General features: G+C 35.8%; 1 protein-coding gene across 2 annotated transcripts in view; it reads right to left on the bottom strand.

Annotated features, from left to right (window-relative positions):
- The window catches only part of LOC121410302 (ankyrin repeat, SAM and basic leucine zipper domain-containing protein 1-like), a 50,360-nt gene that overhangs the window by 17,937 nt on the left and 9,978 nt on the right, over positions 1-22,445 (bottom strand). For both annotated transcript variants that reach the window (XM_041602296.1, XM_041602297.1), the window contains exons 2-5: positions 19,338-19,500; positions 14,011-14,139; positions 12,405-12,516; positions 807-918 (exon numbers count right to left, since the gene is read on the bottom strand). In XM_041602296.1, the coding sequence (XP_041458230.1) occupies positions 807-918; positions 12,405-12,516; positions 14,011-14,139; positions 19,338-19,500 (516 nt within the window). The remainder of the gene's footprint in view (positions 1-806; positions 919-12,404; positions 12,517-14,010; positions 14,140-19,337; positions 19,501-22,445) is intronic.

Here is a 22,445-nt window from a genome sequence, read left to right as displayed (position 1 = left end):
ATATTTTGACCCATCCGGCGCGCGTCCGGAAATAGGATGTAATTTGTCACGTAAGAAAATAATTGCTTTTCGCGAAGGGGTATGCGGCAAGTGCGGTGCAAAGAAAACGGTTGGAAAATATAAAATTATTTCATCATATTCATAATTTTCAGAATATTTGGAATAGCAAGTGAATTTTTTTTCTTGATTGTATTTCCTCTAGTTGTCATTTTTAAAGCACTGAAATAAAAGTGTCCGGCAATAGGATACACTGCCATTTATTTTGTAAATGTTTACCCACATTACCCATTATTTTGTCAATAATGAACTGTGACAATTTGTAGTGAAAAGATGCTTGCAGGATTCCTATGAGAAAGATGTGGCTCTGAAACTCGGTAAGGTGTCTCAAAGAGAAAAATATGTGAATGTCTGGTGCCAGAAAATTCCTATTAAAAATAAAGTTGGAACTTACTTTGAATTGCGCTGAAACTTGACTGAGCAGTTTGACTGAGCAGTGCCAAACATATCAACATTTTGACTGATTCGGTTTGGGTGCTGTTTTTACTGTTGATTGATAACTGGGGGATGCAGCTTCAAGTATACCTAACAAATGAGAATGTATGCACTGACATTGCGACGCATCATGCTCATTGCATAATCCATTTAAAAGTTTATTACTCTTCTTTGAAAGCATCCCCTGTTATGGCTGCGAGAAGTTATGTGTTGAAGTTTGATTCTTATATGTACACAGCCAATCTTTTTCTGTTGATCTACTAAAGACAAAGGCCAATACTATTATTTTCAAACTAAAAAATGATGATACTTACTGGCCATCTCCTGTTGTCCACATTGTTAACCTCTGCTCCACAAGACAACAGCTTCTCTACAACCCTGACATGGCCATGTTGGGAAGCAACCATCAAAGGAGTCATGTGACTTCTGTCATGTGACACAAACATTAATGAGAACTTGTTATAATAATTCAACTACAATAAACAAATAACCACTATAATATACAACATTTAACACAGACAAATAAAAGAGGTAAATGAAATGAAGAACATAAGACAATTTACCCTGGAAATATAGATCAGTATTATCAAGGCATAAGACAATTTACCCTGGTAATACAGATGAGTACTATCAAGGCATAAGACAATTTACCCTGGTAATACAAATCAGTATTATCAAGGCATAATGAACTCAGACTTGACTGACTACAAACTTTTGTGACCCAGTGTGAGTATGGGGTTTTCTTGCAATGGTAAAAAGGTGAACTTCTATTAAGGTGAGCTCCTATTTCTTAACCTACAGAAATCATAAAATTAGAATAAAAACAAGTATGTATTACTCTGAGCTAATCATGATTTTTTTTCATACTTTAATGTCACACTGTAACATTCTATGCCTGAGTGTTGTTCTCTCATTGCATCGTAAACTGCCAGGTGAGATACATGTAACTTTCATAATAGCTGAAACTAATTCTGATTTACCTCACCTCCACTGACTAAGATACTCAAATATAATTTTCACCAATGAGTCATACAGATCTTGAAGAGTTGTCTCACTTGGAAATGGGATATTTTCACAGGGTTTAAAGCATTTTTTTTAATATAAATTTTTTACAAGTTTGCTGAATGAACTTGAACAGTATGAATTTTAAAGAGACACAAAAGTGTCATCACAAAATTTGCTATGTTTATATGAAATTAATGTTGGGAAATACTATACCCAAGTTCATACCAGAGAATAATTTTCCTGGCATCATATTGCTTTTTGTTCTGTATTCTTTATAATACTGCTTTAGAAATGTCCTATTGTGGGTTTTTAGATAGGACTGTACATAAGTTTGCTGAAATTCTTTCTCTGATGACTAATACCCCTTTCATAAACCCAATTATGCGGCTAAAAGCAGCATAATTTGGTCGTAAAATCGGAGGACCAGAGTTATTCGCATTATTTTGATGCTGCAATTATCTGCATAATAGCAGCATCAGGACCAAATATTGACTTTATGAACGCATTTCAAAAGTAATGCGGATAATTGCCATGGTGCGGTCACAGGGTCACCCTTTTCCAACGCAAGTTATGCAACCCCATCGAAGGGGGAGTGTGCAGTTGCCATGACGATTATCCGCCTTTTTCAGAACGAGCGCTCGTAAAAATAATGCGGATTATTTTCGGAGTTTGTAAACGCAATTTTTAATGAATTATCCGCATTACTCTTTAATAGGCGGCTAATTGGAGGATGGGTTTATGAAAAGGGTATAAAACTGCTAATCAAAATTTGACAAGTAAAATCATTCTCTGATCAGTGTACAAAATTAAGATACATGATCCATTCTATCACTTTTTCTCCTTCATGTGATTTTTAATCAAGCGTCCCTCTTTAATATAATCATTAATATACATGTATTCTAAAGTTGGGTAATAGTAATGAGACTATTAAATATCCATTTCTGAAAGTAAAACCCAAAAATATATATCAAACAAAAATACCACAAAACAGGATCTAAAGATTTGCTATCAAGTGAAATATGATACATTTCAAATGATCCCTTCCGCTTTTGACCACATACAGGGTACAAAAAAAGAGTAGTGAAATGGGTTACAATGGGAGTACTAGTATTCTTGTTATCCACTTCTGTATTTCACATTATCTAATATTGTGGAGACTGACAGGCTGCACAGGGGCCATTTTTCATGCTTGCCTTCATTTAAACAATTGTCATTCACATGGGCTCGTTTGCACTCAACTCAACAAAGAGAATAGACAGAGATACAGGTAACCATTCTCCAACAAAAAGAAAAGAAAAAGCTATAAATCGATCATTCTAAATTTCTCAAATCAGAGCCATTTAAAATATTCTTTATCACATAATTATGATAACAGAGGGTGACATATTAAACACATATACTTTATTAAAATGAGGGAATTATGATGGGATAGAATGAGGTTGGGTGGGAATATAAGACATGATAACCTATGATGTTGACTTGACAAATAGAAGTCATCATACTCAAATATATGATCATGATCACTTGCAAACTCTGTACAATCTGAAACTTGATATTGACTTTCATGACTCATATCTCACTACAGCTGCATATAAGAAATCACCCCCCCCCCCCCCGCTCCTACCCTGACCAACAACTATGTAATAAATAAACACAATACCAAATGCTTGATTTGCATAGCTGTTCTATTTAAGTTGAGCTTATTTCCTATTTTTTGTAAATAATACAAGGAATCTATTATTTTCTTCCTCCGGTTTCTTTTGCTACAAATAATTTTCATGTAACAGCATCCTATATCGAATGTCACGACATGTATGTGTTAAGGGCCTATTAGTATCAGGTTACAACCCAATGTAATAAAAAGGCAGGACGGATTTCAAAGATAAAAAAAGTTTCTAAGTTGCAATACACATAGACATAATGCTTCTTGATTTCGATTTAGAACTTTATGCTCCATGATAAGAGAAAACAGTGTCCATGTGGCACCTCATTTTGGAATTGGTTTCTCATAATCTTGATTTCATGGACTCTTTTGTGAACCCCACAAGTATATTTTGTCATTTCCCCCTTTTCAGAAATGCTGTTAAATGTTTTGTGTGCACAAACATTAGTAAAAAAATATGTATATAATTTCCTTGAAATGATTGAAAGAGAGACAAAAGAGAAACATAAGAGATATACATATATTTCATACAAAAACTGAAATAGTTCCAATTTTTCTCAGGTCCCCAATTGCAATTGACACCACATGTCTTTCTTGTTATAAATACCACTTTGAGAAACCATTTAGTACAGAAGAGTTGATCACCCAAATCACAAATTTCTTTCTTACGATTGTGCTGGCTAAATGTTCCATAAAAATATGCTTGATACGCATAACAAGATAAAGATAATTCAACCATGAACATGCCTTTCTTTCTCTCTCTCTTACACACAGTATACATAAGTCGATAGCCTAACCGCATTTCAAAGTGCATAAAATGTGTAAGCACCATGCTAAAGTGAAACCTATTTTAGAATGAACTTAGTTGATCTGGCACACTATGATAAGTCCCTGGACACCCCGCCCACATCAAACGTTTCCGGGCTGGTAAATTGGCAACATTATTGCTGCATTACATCAGCAAATATTGTGGTTATGATAATACTTCTAAGAAACATTCCAAGATGTATCTCAAAGAAAGCTGAATACTTTGTGTATCTTTGTAATTTACTCTATGACTTCTCTCTGCTTGAAAACACATAAGAGAAAATATCCAGTCTCTGGTTAATCATATTAATCATGACTAGATATAAACTCAGGACATAGTATGGCCTTCTGAATTCAACACCTTCCCATAATACCATCTCCAAAAGGGATGAGAATATGGTGTACACATCCATCAGATAATTGAATCTCTTTACTCAGCATCATCATACAATCATTATGTACTTGTGTGTGATAATGAAAGACAAAATGACAAAACTATTGTGCCTGAGACGGAGAGATCCATTTATTGTGTCCTATATTTGATATACTATCAATCATTTCAACATTTCAACCCTCCTTTATTTGACTTAACTATATAAATATGGTTACATTGCTTACTTTTACTTTCATAGTCATATTTGAAATGACACATTTTATAGGAATATACATTTGTATGATGTTGAAGCAAACATCCCTGAACAGTACTTATTAAATATCAGAAATGGACCTTGCTTCTATGTACTTGAACATTTAGGACAGGAGGAGGTTATTCATTTGTGTCTATAAGCAGATTTTTCAGAGAATTCTTACAGAAGACTGATGTTTTGGTTCTTTTTGACAGCTAAGCACAAATATGAAAAGTTGAGATATGGACAGGACGCTACAGCAAACAAATTTGACTGAATTTCTATTATCAGGCATGCTATTGTGCACATTGTTGCAGAATCAATTGTTAACTATTTAATTATACTAGCTCAGGTTCTATGCCGTTTTATGCTCTAAACTTTTATTTCTTTATCAGACAAAAGCAGGTACCGAATATCACAACAATAAATGATCCAAATAGAAATTCAAATATATTTATTCTATTGAAACTATCTCACGCTAAAAGGTTTGAAAAAAAGAGGAAAGAAATGCAAGTCGAGGTAAAGTGGGATTTTTTACGGCGATTAACTATTTTTTTTTTAGACAGACATGATGGGGGGGGGGGGAGATTGAGAGAGGCAGAGAGACAGAGAAAGAGAAGAAGGGGGAGGCTGTATAACGAAAGGAATATGGTTGAAATGTTTCAGCCACCTCCAATCATGACCGAAATCGTGATTGTGACAGTATTAGAGTAACAGGGTCATTGTGCTGGGCCAGTTAGAATGATGAAAGAAGGCAGGGAATGGTAGTGTCAGCCTTCTCATAAAAGATAGGTCAGAGATCATATCCAAAATATGCCAGGGTTTTATGAGTTTTCAGAACTTCAACTTGATGATTGTAAGAGAGGAAACTTTACAGGAAAAACATCATTTCATGTAAGTTGTTTGGCTTCCTTACACTGGCAACGAGCTGGTACGCAAGCAGGATAAAATGTGTTTTAATACCTATGTTCTTCATGGAAAGGAAAAGAGCATACAGAATAGAGCTTGAGTTTCTCAACAGTGTCCCAAATCACAAAATATTTGGAGTTTCCACTAACCTGCAATTATGTGGAAATCTTTCTCAAAAATATTAGAATGTATCATTATCCCAAGCCAACAAATTTTCTTACATCCATTTATCTTTTGTGACCAAACTTTTGAACATAGCCCAGAATGTATGCATACAGTCACTTACAATACTGATAAAATGCAAATTGAATCAATTCACAAAACTCCAAAATGAGCAAATGCATTAAAAATGCAATTTTTTTTATTCTTGCAAAACCAATATCACCTAATAATTTCAGATACAATTTTTTTTACAAATTAAAAGGTTCATGCTTTTAAGGTGTATATTTCCAAAATGCAATACAAATTTTAAGAAATAAAAGAACCCATTGTGAAATTGCATTCTCGGTGGAATGTAAACTTCAGCAAGTAAGCACTTTCCGTCCTGCTGTGCATTAGCACTCAATTCTACATGACCTTGACTAGTATTATGGTAATCCTGCCAGATTTCAATACATAATGCAGGATTGTCACACATTGTAGGCAAAATGCCAAATAATTCATGACAAGGGTAAGCAATATCATCCATAGATTAAAATTGATTACTATCTGAATGACACCAAACTTACTGTTATCATTATAAAGGGAAGAGTCAAGCATCAATAGGTGGTTTCAAACCGCCTCGATCATAAGAATCCCCATTCAATTACAAGAACCTTTTTAGGCTAAAAAATACCCATTAATTATTCCTGCATTCACACCGCCCTGAAACATACCTTTCGGGATAAGTTCCTGAAGTTACGAGCATGCACAGTATGGTCTGAGTACTTACTATTTAGCAGGTATTTTCTTTTGGGGAAATTATGCGTAGTTTGCTTTCACATTACCAAAATACCTGGAACTGCCGAACTTCGAGGCGGTCTGAAACCACCTTTTGAAATATCAAAGGTGAAAGTCAACTTGGAAATGGTCATGGACAAAAGCTTCAAATAAGCAACATAGGGGACTAAATTTCAATCATATACCTATTATCTAAAAAAGTAGCAATACTCAATTTCTGGCAAAATTGTTAGAAGTAGGGGCTACATCTCTTTATTATTTTATCCACTTATGATTTAACCTTACTAGTTTAGTTACCCTTTTTTTTAAATAATCATCTTTCAAATCCCAGGCCCCCAAAATAAATAAATAAATAAAAAACAAAAAACTTCTAGGTGGCAATGGAACGTGGTGATCTAAATTTTGTGAGTCTAAGGGCATAGGAAAGAATATTTCATGCATCAATTTTAATTTGTTGTATTTACATAATAGTATGGAAAATGACTGAATTAAGAGTAGTTAACTGTAACATGATCCCTTTACACTGTTATTTTGTGTGAATAAGGTCTTTTACGGAATGTCAGATTCTGTTCTCTTTAATACAAACAGACCTGTTCTGAATTGTGATTTGGGGGTCAATCACTCTTATGCCTCCTGTTTTTGTTTTTAAAGTAAAATAAAGGAGGTCCCACATTAAATCTAATGGAGAGAGTCTGATATACAGTAACACTGACTAGCTGACAGGAAACCAAGCTAGGGATCATATCTGCCAGCTTGAACTGATAGTCATTTCCTGTGTTAGTTCCAATGAATAGAACTGATGAAAACATTTGGCAAATACCATGCATCAACATCTCGATCACAAGTCAATATAAATATAAAACAAAATCTAAGTTTTTAAAACAAGGAACAAGAGTTAAACAAGAAATGAAGATCAAAGAGCTCCATAAATTTATCAATAGCAATAGAGGCTTTTAAGAAAATATTTGAAAATTTATTTCATACATTCATTTAATTCTATTTGAACACAGTAATGAGCTTCAGCCAATAACTGTTTAGCAGGTCAATGAAAAATTAGATTAGGGAAAAATATTTTTATGGCACAGACCAATATAGAACACTTCCTGATATTCATAAGAAAATAATAATGAATGAATGTGAGAGGTATCAAAATAAAAGAAGCATGAAGAAAAAAAGTGGAACATCTCTAGCAGTCTCGCCTGCATTACGCAAATTGTGCGGATTTTGAAAACAACTACAGAATAATAATTCGCAAAAGAAAACATTCATATGATAATAAAATACTATGTCCATTTACCCAAAATCACCTTTGACATTGACCATGTGACTAAAGACAATCATTCATACTTCATTACCCTTATGTCTGTTTCAAGAACTAGATCCATAAAGTTTGTAAGTTATGATGACAATTTCACAAATAACCCCAATATTAACAAAGTTCATTGACCTTAAATGACCTTTAGCCTTGCTCATGTGCCTGAAACTTGCACAGGATATTCAGGGATACAAGTTTCAACTAGATCTTTAAAATTTTACGACAATTTCACAAATACCCCCAACATAGCCAAAGTTTGTTGACCCTAAATGACCTTTTGCATTTGTCATGTGACCTTAAACTCAGGCAGGGTCTTCAGTAATGCACCATTCCCCATATATCCAAGTTTCATGAACTTGATCAATACACAACAAAAAAAGTAAGTCCCCTCCCCCTAAACAAACATCAATAATTTCCGAACCACTGGGAGTCTCCTTTTACCCCAGTCTCAGATCAGCCATTTTGTTATGAATTTTGAAATAATTAGGAGAGTTATCACGACAAAACTTTTTGGTTTTTTGAGGTTCTAATCTGTGCCTCGATGTCAGGGTACTGCCATATGACAGACCTTCATCCATATAATCGTGGAAAGTGCATAATTTCTGTTTCACAATTTATTTTGCTAGATATTTTTACCGTAATCTACTTAGTCCTGTGAGTATGGGTAAATACACGGTGAGCTCCTGGGTTAATAAATCCTGACCTATGACAACATAATTAGGAGTATTAAGCTCTTGTACACGCCCTTTATAGCCAATTTTTATATAGCACTTTTCCCAGAATGGCTCAAAGCGCTTTACAGCATATTATTACCCCGGTCATTGGATTCATTTTGATCCCGCACGAAAAGTGGACAATTTCCACTCCCTGGAGTGTATTCCTTGCATTCATTGCAGCCTTATTATGGCGCTGACAAATTCAAACATACAATATCTTCGCATCCTACTGAGAACCCACTTAGCACCTGGGTCGAGAGTGGAACTGGATCAACGCCTTGCCAAAGGACGCTAGACCGTGATGAGATTCAAACACACAAATCTCTGTTTACAAGGCGAGTGTCAGAACCACTACACCATGGTTCTTCCACAAAAATATCAAGATGAATCTTCAATCTTGAACAATTTCCATCAAGGCATCACTTATGCTAGTCCAAAAGATTTTATTCCACACGAAATAAAGTCAAAATTAAAATGACTTTATCAGGCTGATATTTCTACTAAACAAGTGGAACGCCTCTGGCAGTCTCGCCTGCATTAAGCAATTCGATATAGCAGCAGTGCTTTCTTTGAAAAACAGCTAAAGAATAATCATTCACACAAGAAAACAAACACTAATATGATAATAAAATATTATGTCCATTGACCCAAAATGACCTTTGACCATGATCATGTGACATAAGACGTGCAAAACCATCATTCATACTTGATTATCCTTATGTCGATGTTTCATAAGCAAGTACCATAAACTTCCTTAGTTATGCCAATTCAACACATATTCCCTACTTGGCCAGAGTTCATTGACCTTTAAGTGACCTTTGATCTTGGCCATGTTCCTGAAACACACACAGGGTATTCAGGGATACATTGCTGCTCTGATATCCAAGTTTCATGAACTAAATCCATAGACTTTTAAAGTTATGGTGACAATTCCACAAATACCCCTAACATTACCAAAGTTTGCTGACCCTAAATGACCTTTGACCTTGATCATGTGACTTGAATCTAGCACAGGATGTTCCAGGAGATTGCTCTTGTGTCCAAGTTTCATGAACTAGATCACTAAAATTTCAAAGTTATGATGACAATTCCTCAAATACCCCCAATATGGCCAAAGTTCATTGACCCTTAGTGACCTTTAACCTTGGTCATGTGACCTGGAACTCGTGCATGATATTTAGGAATACATGGTTGCTCTCATGTTCAAGTATCATGAACTAGATTCATAAACTTCTAAAGTTATGATGACAATTCCTCAAATAACCCTAACATGGCCAAAGTTTGTTGACTCTAAGTGACGTTTGACCTTAATCATGTGACATGAAACTCAGGCAGGATACACTATTACCCTTATGTTTAAGTTTTATGAACTAGGTCCATATACTTTGGAAGTTATGACAACATTTCAAAAACTTAAACTTGGTTAAGATTTCGATATTGATTCCCCAACAACGTCTAAGTTCATTGACCCCAAATGACCTTAACAGAAAGTCCAGTAATACTTCATTACCCTTATGTCTAAGTTTTATGAACTAGATCCATATACTTTCTAAGTTATGATGACATTTCAAAAACTTAACCAAGGTTAAGCTTTCAATGTCGACGTTGCCGTCGTCAGAAAAGCGGCTCCTAAATAACCAAAAATAATGGGTTTTCCTAGATGGCCACTTTGCATGAAGTGCAATTTTAATTGAACTTTTAATAAATACATGTACCTGTGAGTAAATAAGCCAGATATATAAGGTACATATAATTTGCTATGTAAATAATTGTGTAAACAATCAATGATACTAAACTGAAGTGCAGTAGGGGAAGGTGGGATAAGATGAGCAAAAGGGCAAGTTGAGCCACCACCCCCAGGCCAATAATGAATGAGTCAGACATTGTGGTGGTGTCATGTATTTGATGACCCATTACATAATCCTTAACCCCACCACATTGTTTTCAACTTTGAAACAGAACTTAATTTTTTAGAGGGAAAAATACAAATTTCAGCAAAAAAAAGTAAAAAAGGGTGTGAAATAGATAAGTGCTTTTCATCCGCACATGTCTTTGATATGATAAAGAAATAAGAACAATATTCTTAGTCCAGCTATGGATTCTCATTCTTGTCATAGTCTTTTAGATGATGGATGCATAAGAAATGTGTGGATGTGAAAATATTGCATTAAGTTAGGACTGGGGTAATATGAGCCATTCAACATGGGGCAAGTTGAGCCATAGTAATTCTTATGGTAATAAAAAAAAAAACTTTAAAAAGTCATTGATATACAGGCAGAAATGTGTGAATTCACATGACATTTCTTTTACCTTTAGAGGATGTTAGTATTTATAGAGAATTAGCAAGTTAAAAAGACTTAAAATGATAAGATTGACACAATGGCTCTTCCCGCATACATTTTGTACATAGTTTTTGTGGCTCAACTTACCCCAGAACATGGCACAATTTACCTCATAGATGGGGCAAGTTGAACCATTTGACATTGTTTTTTTCAAAGGTCACAATGACTTTCAGTGTGGGGGTAGAAAGTTATATATAGGTGAAAAACATTTCCCAAGAATCAAAGCTAAAGGCTAGGTACTTATTTCTAGAATATTATTATTCATATCAAATCTGGCATGCAAAATGCAAAAAGTGTCACAACTTACCCCACCTTCCCCTATTCATGCTTTTGTTAAAACTTTGTAAAATTCAAGTACATGGTCTACCTATACACACAGATCAATGAACATGCCGTTTCATCATTTTGTATAAATTGGCAGAAGCTTTAAATTGTATTTGGCAAACACTTATCAACTAGAAAAAGTTCTAAATATTGATTGCACAAGAGTGAATGAGTAGTAAAATTTGTGAGTCAAGGAGAACAATTAATTACTCTGACATATACCTCAAAATTCATGTACATATAGGATTAGGAAAGGTTAAGGAAAACAAGCCAACTCAATTAAGTTGCATACAATTAGTTCAGGAAATGCCTGCCAACTGACACACTTTCTTGTTTCATTTTGGGCCAAAACTACACATAATCCTCTCCGAAAATGGCTGATTCTTTCCTCTGAAATTGAAGAAGTGTTCAACGTAAACAGACAGAATTAACAAGGCAAAAGCGATTTTGTGTCTCGCCCACTTATGAAAATAACCAGAAATATTGTGATTTGCGAGGGCACGCAACAGAATTGTATCAAAACTTCATTGTGAAATGACTGGGATGGAATAACACTTGTCATAAGAGCCTTGCACGTAAACTTTATTGCTGACCTGAAAATGACCTTTGACCTTACCATGTGACCTCTGACTGCAGCATAACATGCAGGACGCCTAAGTACATCTACCATCCAAGATTTGTTGAAAAGTGACTTATGGTTGCTGAGTTAGGTGTCATAAGAGAGTCTTGCATGTAAACTTTACCACTGACCTGAAAATGACCTTTGACCTAACCATGTGACCTCTGACTGCAGCATCACATGCAGTTCCCCCAAGTCCATCTACTATATAAATTTGGTTGAAAAGTGACTTACGGTTGTGGAGTTAGGTGTCATAATAGAGTCTTGCATTTAAACCTTAATGTTGACCTGCATGTAAACTTTAATGTTGACCTGAAAATGATCTTTGACCTTACCATGTGACCTCCGACTGCAGCAAATTACACAGGTCGCCCAAATCCATCTACCACCCAAGTTTGGTTGAAAAGCGACTTACGGTTGTGGAGTTATGTGTCATTTGGATTGTGACGGACGGACGACAGACAACATTTGGATCCCTAAGTCTCGCCTTCACCTCTGGTGGGCGAGACAAAAATCAATGTAAAAGGATAAATCTCTGGTATAAATCCTACCCTAAGAGGATTTTTTTCATATTGAAACGAACACTCTTGCCCAATTTGTCTGAATCCCTGATCTCAAAGCTTTGTGTAACAGGGGCATGGACTTACTTTTCATGAGTATTAACATCTGCACCGCGATCAGTTAGGAGTGTCAAGCATTCTAAAATAGACCTCTCAGGTAGGTTACTGGAACACACAGCCATCAGAGGACTATACATGACTGAAATAAATCATAAAATAAATCAATATGCACACAGGCTTAAATACAGTCAGTAATTTTATTTTCAAATAATGAAAATATCTTAAAACACTATCAAACAATACAGTATTTCCTATTTCCCAAAATATTACCTTTATATCACGAAGAACAATAGTAAATTTGAGAATTAAGTTAGATAACTAGTAAGAGAGAGAGAGAGGGGAACGGTAACTTAAGAAAGATTACTGAATACATGTAGGCTATTAGCCAAGAAAAAATAAGTGAAAATATATCAAGACACATAAACTGTTGCAGATGCATTTGGGCAATTCCAAGCAAAAGTGGACATTTTCCAAATTGGCTGTATTTCAAATCTGGATCAAATTTTTCTATCAAAACTCATACACATACGGACTACACAAAAGGGGAACAAAAATAGCAACAATACAAGAAATTCTATACACTGGACTACATAGATTGTTTTTTACTTAATTTCAATTCAACAGAAAACTATTGCTTGTTTCGTAAAATTTTAGGTCATCATTTTACATCATATCAAACAAAAATTTTGAAATATAAGTTCATTTTATGTTGCCTGTGAGTGGATATTTCTGATGTCACTCTGTAACCGTCACTCTGTAACCGGGTATGGGTTTACGGTTTTAGTCATAATAAATGAAATAATACACCAATTTTTTAATGTAATGCAGCATACTAAAGCTAGAACATACAATCCAATAAATGAATTAAAATTATGATAGCAATCCAAAATTCACAGAGTTTTAGCAATATGTTTTCTCCTCAAATATGCATGTCCTTTTGCGTCACTCCGTAACCATGTTTAAGAATATTCATATCTCATTAATTCAGCGGATCAAAATAACAAATGTATTAAATTATTTTGAAAAGTGGGTTTCAGCAACTACTGTCAGGTACCATTTCTTTGCAAATAACTATTGAAATATGGGTGATACATGTATCTTTGTTTGAATGCAAAAAAAAAATTGTTTCTGAATGTCACTCCGTTACCGTGGAACTGCCCATCTGTACACGAAGGTATTTAAATAAAAGGTCAAGGTAAATAAACTAGATTCCAAAAGAAACTGATCAAACTTTACAAGGGCACTGCACAAATTCCACTCAGTCAGAATGAACATTCAATAATTCAGAGATTGGTTCGCGCCACAGACAGGGTATAGCCCATCACTTCAACTGGTTTCAAAATCCAACGTCACAAAATGGCACAATACCAATGAAAACAAAACAAACTTCCCAGTTTATCAAACATGTCCTTAAAATGCATGTTTAAGTGATTGGCTTGACATGTGCTTAGTAAAGATTATTGAAACTAACCTGCGTAACAAAATTGTTCATTTTGACGGAGTAGAATTTGTGCAGTGCCCCTGTAAAATTTAACCAGCTTCTTTGGAATCCAGTTTTTATTCTATATAGTAAACTTAAAAGAGAAAGTGAATATAGAATGAGAGAGTAGCATGAGTAGGGTATGATACTAACAAGATGCCTTGTTGAAATCTGGATTAGCTCCCTGATCTAGCAGATATTTGACCATCTCAGCTTGACCACAACTTGCTGCATACATCAGAGCAGTCCAACCTGCTTTTAACATGCAGTCCACTGCAACACCTGAATTGAAGAAAATAATTGTTCTCAGCAACATTTTACATGGCAAAACAGAGAAAATTGTGTTTGATTTTTTTTTCCCCATCAATTTGAAGCTAGTTTGTGCCCAACTTTGGGCTCTGATTTCATGAATGGAAAAATATGTCATACGTCATCAAACACGCATGTGCATTGTGCTTATTTTCTCGGAGCTTGGAGGAGACGTCTAGAGATGGAATAACAATAGAAATAATCCAGCCAGTATTAATTCTTCCATATGAACATAACATACTTTGCTGACATCGTCAATATTCTTAGTATGACCATAAAATCTTGTTAAATCGTAATAATTTAGATGAATTTAGGGTTCGATTCGAAACATTCGTATTCATTTTGATCGCATGCTCAATTGCGTCTAAAAAACTGGATTGTCATTATCAGGATTAATTCTCGAACATCGTCATAACTCATATTCCACAATCTTTCCTCACAATCGTTATATCAGCATTGAATAGCAATTCAAATGACCATCCAGAGAAAATTACGTATTTATTCCCATAAATTTATTTGGAGCTCATTTTGGATCAAACTACACAATCTCAGGCAAGTTACAGCGCTCTCCGTTGATTGCACTTGTTTGCTGGCGCTGACGTCAAGCACGCCTGTCGTTTCGGCAGAGTGAGTGTACGGAGCTGCGGACGGGGCTGGTGAATGGACTGTGAATGCTAGTTGACCGAAAATCATTCGGATCGACTCTGCATGATTCATGTCTTTATTATTGTTTCATTTTAAACTTATATGTTGTCATCTGCAAATATCATTGTTGAAGATATTTTGGGAAGAATTCTGCTTTGGTCCCCGGCCTTTTTGTGTGTTTTGTGATCATGGAAAATACAAACGAACTTTGCTGTCATCTGCTTGTGCAACGCTCACCCGGCCAACGCCAGCGCATACCGTCAGTACGTAGTGCATATGCAAAGCGCATCGCATCGACGCAAAAACAAAAGACTAAATTTTCCCCGCCTTCAATATTCGATGCATCGATGTTCGATCGAATTAGAGCTGTCGAACACCGGTTTTCAAAATAATCGATATGACTCAGGCTTAACTTAATTGAAACAGACAATTAATTTCTGTTAATAGCATCAAACAAGCACTATATAATGTTCCTGTTTACAATACCACTATACAATGTATGTAACAGTTTTACTTTCATGCCACTTATCTCCTGAACAGGAGACTTTCTGGCGCTGGCACTTTCGTACTCTTCAGTTCACTTGCAATATATTTTCAAGTGCCCTCAGTAAAACCGTGCATAAAGACAAGCATGATACAAAGATAAAATGCACATGTAATAAACTGTGTATACACTAAAATTGCATTATTATTCAGAGTTAGGGGTAGCAACCAAAAACGAAAAAAAAAACTGTTTCACCAAAATAATGCAAACATTTTAAATGCAATGTTAGTCTGATTTTGATGACATTTTCAGGTACATGTAGGACTGATTTTACTTTATCTGTTCAAAATTATAATAGTTTAAGCCTTGATGAGGTGGTTTCATACTCCCTCGATCACAAGAATCCCTGTTAAATCATTAAAACTTTTTCAGGCTTAAAAATACATGATAATTATTCCTGCATTCATACTGCCCAGAAACATGCAATTCGGGAAATGCACAGTATGGTCTGATAAACAGGCAATACGCAAGATTCAAAATAACTAGCTCAGCAGCCACTCATGGAGTCTGTACTCAAATAAAAAAAGTCCTGTAATTTGCTTTCACACTGCCAAAATACAAATCCCTGCGAAAGATCTCATTGTTTTGACTAGTACTTACTATTCAGGAGTATTTTCTTTCTGGGATATTACATGTATCGCGGTAATACCCGATATTTTATGGTCATGGAAAAGGCTGGACATTAGCGGTGGCCCGGGGCCACCAAAAATTCATCTCGGGCAACCATTATTGAAAAAATGTTAAGTTTTGGTGGCCCGAATCGGGCAACCAATAATTTTCAAAGTAGCGCAATTTTTCTCCCGATTTTGCATGTATTTATCAACTTTGTACAGTTCAAATTGCAAGCCAATTCGTCATGCACCTTTTTTATTAATCTACACACAAATACACACATACAAAGATTGCATAGTCATGACAGTACGTAGGCCTACCGCTAGCATACAGTAACTATTATTCAGCCGGCCTTGCCGGCTGTATGGCTGAGCTTTGAGTGCATGAAACCACTGCATGCAGCTACATGTAGCTGTGCGCGAGCAGACTATTCAGACTCAGGGAGCTGTGATACGAAATGTTACTGCTAAGAAATCTTCCCCAGAACCCTGAAAATCTACGTCAAAGTCACATTTTACACCAATGAAATGCCCTTCTACAGTCCGTATTACTGAAACCTGATTATCTGCAAGCATTAAAAGGAGGAATTATGACCTCTCTTTTGACTCAAAAAGACCGATTTCCAAATACACATAAAACACATAGGTGAGTACATCACAGTCCCGTATGTGCATTTGTATGTATGTTGATATTTGGTTTATTTCGAAGCTGTGTCTCTTCTAGCCAAAAATAAATAGACAGCTTCTTTCTTTCTTGTTTACAAATGACTTCTCAAACCACTCTTAAGGAAGTAAATACTTTGGGAAGGCATTTCATTGATATGAAATGTGAATTTTTCCATCATTTTGTCAAATATAGGGAAGGAATTTTCTCACTGTTTTTTCCAGATAATTTTTGCCGTTTTCTCATTTTTTTTTACAGTGATTAAACTATTCATACCCCTTCCCATTGAATATGCCTGATTAAAGAACATGTTTCTACTGAATAATAATAATAATTTTCCCCATTTTTTGATAATTTTGTCTTATTCATTTTTCTTACATTTTCTTTTGTTTTTTCTCAAATGTTTTTTTCCTGTTCTTTGTTTTTTCTTTCTTCATTTTTTCTTTTGTTTTATTTCACTTATTCATTTTTTACAATTTTTGATTTCTTTTTTCAGTATACTATTCTAAAAATGATTTTTGTTTATTTCCCCCTTTTACACATTGTTCTAATTCTGCAGCATATTTTTCTGTGATTTTCTCCTGCTATAATATGCTGGAAAAGAGAAAATAAACTGGATTTGGGGCCTGCATAATCTAGGTTTTATGATCAAAAAGGAAGAAAGGAAAAATAATTGTTTTGTAAATCTATCTGAGTTTGCTATATGCACTATTTATTTACTTTACCATTATGAGTGTGTGTCGATACGGAGATTGAAAGTCCACAACCTGGGAACAATACAATTCTTTTATTCTCTTCCAATCATTTCATATTTACAATGATAGAACAATTTATATATTACCACAAAATAAGCAAAGTAAAATAACAGCAAGCACGATTTACAGACAAGATGTAAAAAGAATAGTGGTACGTGTTACTGTCAGTGACTGCAGAATATTTCAATTTGTTTTATTCATTTTAAATTAATGTTTTTCTTCATATTTTTCGGGCCACCAAACTTTACTAATGGGCCACCAAAAAAAATTATTTGAAGGTTTTGGTGGCCCGAACGGGCCACCACCAAAAAAAGTTAATGTGGAGCCTTGTCATGGCAAATCAGAAAATATCTGAAACTGAGGAACTTCAAAGTGGATTGAAACCACCTAGTGATGCAATATTATTTCAAAAGTCTAATCCTAATTTGTAAATGGGAAGGTACACACAACCCCCCTTTCTACATGTGTTTTTCTAGCTTTCTCTCCTTCACAAACAACCTCAGTCACATGTTTACAGTGACTTCCTTTCATATTTTATTTTTACAGATCTCATCAAATAAACAATGTCCATCCTGTTTGATTGGTCCTAATTTCACTTTTATTTCCACTTTGTTTCTTTTTATAGAATGCTGCTCATGTCTAGTAGAGTTCATACATAAAAAAAAATGTTGGATAATCTCTCTGAAGAATGCTTTTACACCAAAGGGTTACAGGTGACTTGAGTTTGAACCCAGGTCATCAGATTATGAGATCAATGATATACTAATTCAGCTTAAAATCTCCATCGAAACTTGGGGCTCCAGCTGAATAAATTCATTACTGCAATGGAAGCAGAACTTCATTTCATAACAATTATTATCATGTTTAATAGCCTGGTCAAACCAAATTCATTATGCATGGCACTGGGATGCCACTAGGTGTCCTCCAAAAATAATGAAACCTATTGCGGGCAGGGAAAGTGTCCAAGAACAGTGAATTGGGGCATTGGCGGCAGAAGCCAAAAAAATTAGGGGGGGGGAATCCACCTTAAATTTTGGGATGGACACAGGTAAAAAACTGACAGTAGTTAGTTGTTGTGTTTTGCTCCTAGAACGCTAGACCAAAAGCTTCAGTGTCTGTATTTTGGTTGTTCCACTGAACCGCGTTGGCTCCACTCACAAATACATAGACTGAAGAGTTGTTGCCCCGTACGTAAAGACAACGTATCAGCTAACCCAGGGAGCCATAACGTTAGATCCAACATTCGTCAGACCTGATTTTTGGATCATTATTTTTTTTGTTCATAAAATGTCACATTATAAGTAAATAATTATATCCAAATTTACAAGAAAATATAGAAAATTCAGAAACATCGTACCTTAGACCGCAGTTACCGCTAATTCCTTTCAAATGATGATCCAAACAGTCATCCTCGATCCTTTCGTTGGTCATCGTAAGTTGCCATCTTGGTTGATGTCATCATCCTTACAGATGTATTTACCAGTCACTATTATATCGCGATTCGTGCCGCTGCTTTGCGCTTGTCTATGTGGGTGCATTCGGAACTTGTCGCTCACATTGATTGGCCAGAATATCAAGAATTCTAATCGGAAAGCCTTGATAAAAGCATAACTCAATGAACATAGTGGGTAGTGCGCGCGTTTATGATGTACTGTATAATAGCAAATATCTCGTGGAAAAAATATCTCTCACTCCGTCGATCGACATGCATCACAATCAAGAGAAAGAGGGGGAAAAAAGGAGGACTTTCCGATTTTTTTAATACACAGAAAACAGGAAAAGTCAGAAATACTGAAATAAGACAGATAGCAGGGAAAAAGATGGAAAAGTGGCATCCATGCAAAAACACACACAAAATGGATACCATGCTGAGTTCAAATGAAAAAAAATTCACCCAACTCTGTACATGTGGTTTTGATACAAAGACTGAATATTATAGAAAACTACTCTACCCCTCTCAATGAATTCCTGCACCTCTTCTAGCTTGCCCCTAGAAGCAGCTGTCTTGAAGTCATCTAGAACGATAGGTGACCCTTGTTGGTCCCTCTGGACTTTTGAAGGAGTTGCCATCCCAAAACCTCCCATGTTTCCATTAGTTCCTGTGGTTCCATTACCCTGCAAGTCACAAAACAGAAATATACACACAAATGGATTAGAAATGACCCTGGAAATGTCTTAACCTTGGAAGACTATGGCTGCGTTTATGTGACCTCAACCCAGAATCATGATTTGAATCATAATTCAAAACAGCAACATGAATCACGATCCGACAGAATCAGCGTTTATACGACCATCTTTCTAACGCTGTTTCTCCCTGAATTCGGGCCGATCCAGTGCGCATCACAGTGCGCAGTTTGACCCAGGAAGTATAGGTCAACATTTTCGCGCGTTTCTAACTTCAAGTCGGCTGCTAGATTTTTGCTGCCGCTCGAGCTAACGCGCGATCGTTTGTGCAACGTTTACCCGGCTTCCGAAAAATAAATCTTTTACTTCCAGAATTCCGTGTATTGTACCTCGTATTGTTTTTGTTTACTTGTATTAAATCTTGTCGGTTCATCGAAAATGGTGTTCGGTAGCCGTAGTACTGGGCACAAATTCTGTTAATTTTGTCTCGACAGGCGGTGCCACATCTCCGTAGAAATCCCTCCCTCGCAAGCGCCGCCGGTAAGGGATGCTTTTGCTTCAGGCCAAAGCACAAGCAGAGCCCTGAGTTCGTCGTCAGTCCAATTTGTGCCTTTGGAACTTGAGGATATGATTGATGAAAACAACGAAATATACAAATCTACAGTACAACCCCGGGGGTACAATACACAGAATGATAATTCCTAAATGCACGTGACAATTGGTATATACCGGTACTAGTACACTGGCAATACTGCTACACGAAAATTAACCTGCATGAAACACAGCGAGCGCCTTTGAGTCGAACCCGGAAGAAGCACGACACAATGACGTCATAGAATCATGATTCAAATCACGATATTGTTTATACGACCTTTTTCGTTCGTGATTCTACAGAAACGTCTTTCCAAACGCCCCTTTTTCCGTGTTTCATGTTTGTGATTTGAAAGAAGTTTATTTCCACTTTCGACTAAACGCAATCGTGATTCTGCAGAATCGTGATTTGAATCATGATTCTAGGGTAAAAAAGTGTTGAATAAACGCACCCTATGATATATATGCTGAAACCCTGGGTATTACTATTATGTGGTGAAGAAGGAAAGTAAACCCCCCCAAAAAAATTAGTGTGAATGAGGAAGAAGCTCAAGAGAGAAAGAAGTGGAAGGAGTGATACCCCTTTTATAAACCCAATTATGCAGACATTATCCGCATAATTTGGTCGTAAGATCGGAGCAAGACCAGTGTTATCCGCATTATTTCGATGCTTCAATTATCCGCATGATAGCAGCATCGGGACCAGATTTTGACTTAATGAACGCATTTCCAAAGTAATGCGGATAATTGCCATGGTGCGGTCACAAGGTCACCCTTTTCCAACGCAACCCCATCGGAGGGGGCATGTGCAGTTGCCATGACAATTACATGTATCCGCCTTTTCAGGTCGAGCGCTCGTAAAAAAAGTGCAGGTTATTTTCGGAGTTTGTGAATGCAATTTTTAATGAATTATCCACATAACTCTTAGGCGGATAATTGGAGGATGGTTTTATGAAAGGGGTGTGAGACTGTGAGTGTCATCGTGGCATTCTGGGTATTACTATATCACTTTGCTAGCATTCCCACTTGATCACATGAAAGTGGTTTTCAAAATCACTTCATGTAAAGCAATCATTTTTGAAGATCGCTTCCCGAAGAACAGTTGGGTCCTCACTTGCTAAAACCAGTTTAACGAAGCAAAGTGATCTTGAAAACGACATCACAAGGTGGTTTTCTGAACCGGTTTGGAAGATCACTTCGACCATTCTCAGTTTCTCACTACACGTTTAACTAGTTTCCAGTAAACTAGATTTAGGAAGGTAGTGAGAAGAGTGTCTTCATCTTGAAGAACTTACGACGATCAAGAAAATTGGTCTTAATAAGAAGGAAGCTCAAGAGAGAAAGAAGGGGAAAGAGTGAATGTCATCATGGCATGAGACTTCAGCAACCCTTTGCAAGAGGGAAAATACTGACTGAAAATTGAAAATCACATCAGAACTTGGTGAATCTGTATTCTACTAGCTATGCATATGTTACACTGCAAAAACTCCGGTGTTGATTTAACATCAGCCTAGAATCTATACAGTGCGTCCCAGAAAAAACGAAACCGAGATTAAGTGATGATTTATCATAACTTAATCACAAATACAATAGACAAATGACCTACCATTTTAAAGCTTAGAATCTCCTCTTTCATCCGAAATTACTTAGATTATTTCTCATTCACGTACGAGTGAGCAAAAATAATTTGAAGAGGAGATACCAAAAAGTCATTTGGCAGGGGGTATCTGAATTTAAAAAAGAAAATCACATGCCTAAAAAGTTCAATATCTGCTCTTTTATTTGATACCTTAGTCACAAAAAATGGTCAAGAAGTAAAAAAGTTATGTTCCCTCGAAATAATACTTGTTTTTCCATAATTTCATTAAATAAACGTGTTTTCACCGGTTTCCCACAGAAGCTTTCGCATCGTTAACAAAAGACTTAATTCATGGCTGATCAATAACAAAACAGAGTGTCAAGTGAGTTTGAACGCTAGCATGTAGTACCTCTTAATTTTATGAAATTACTGAAATTCAAGCCTTATTTCAAATAACCAAATAAATTTGCTATTTTCTGAAATTGAGGTATCAAATTGATTAAAGAGCAGATATCGAACTTTTTGAAAATGTGGTTTTCTTTTCGAAACCCAGATACAGCCTGTCAAATGACTTTTTGGTATCTCCTCTTCAAATTGTTTTTGCTCACTCATACGTGAATGAGAAATAATCTAAGTAATTTCGGATAAAAGAGGAGATTCTAAGCTTTACAATGGTAGGTCATTTGTCTATTGAATTTGTAATTAAGTTATGATAAATCATCAATAAATCTCAGTTTCATTTTTTGTGGGATGCACTGTATATGTC

Source organism: Lytechinus variegatus, chromosome 3 (assembly GCF_018143015.1).
Source record: "Lytechinus variegatus isolate NC3 chromosome 3, Lvar_3.0, whole genome shotgun sequence".
Classification (NCBI taxonomy): domain Eukaryota; kingdom Metazoa; phylum Echinodermata; class Echinoidea; order Temnopleuroida; family Toxopneustidae; genus Lytechinus; species Lytechinus variegatus.
Note: the sequence above shows the minus strand (reverse complement) of the source record. Positions and strands in the feature narration are given on the sequence as shown.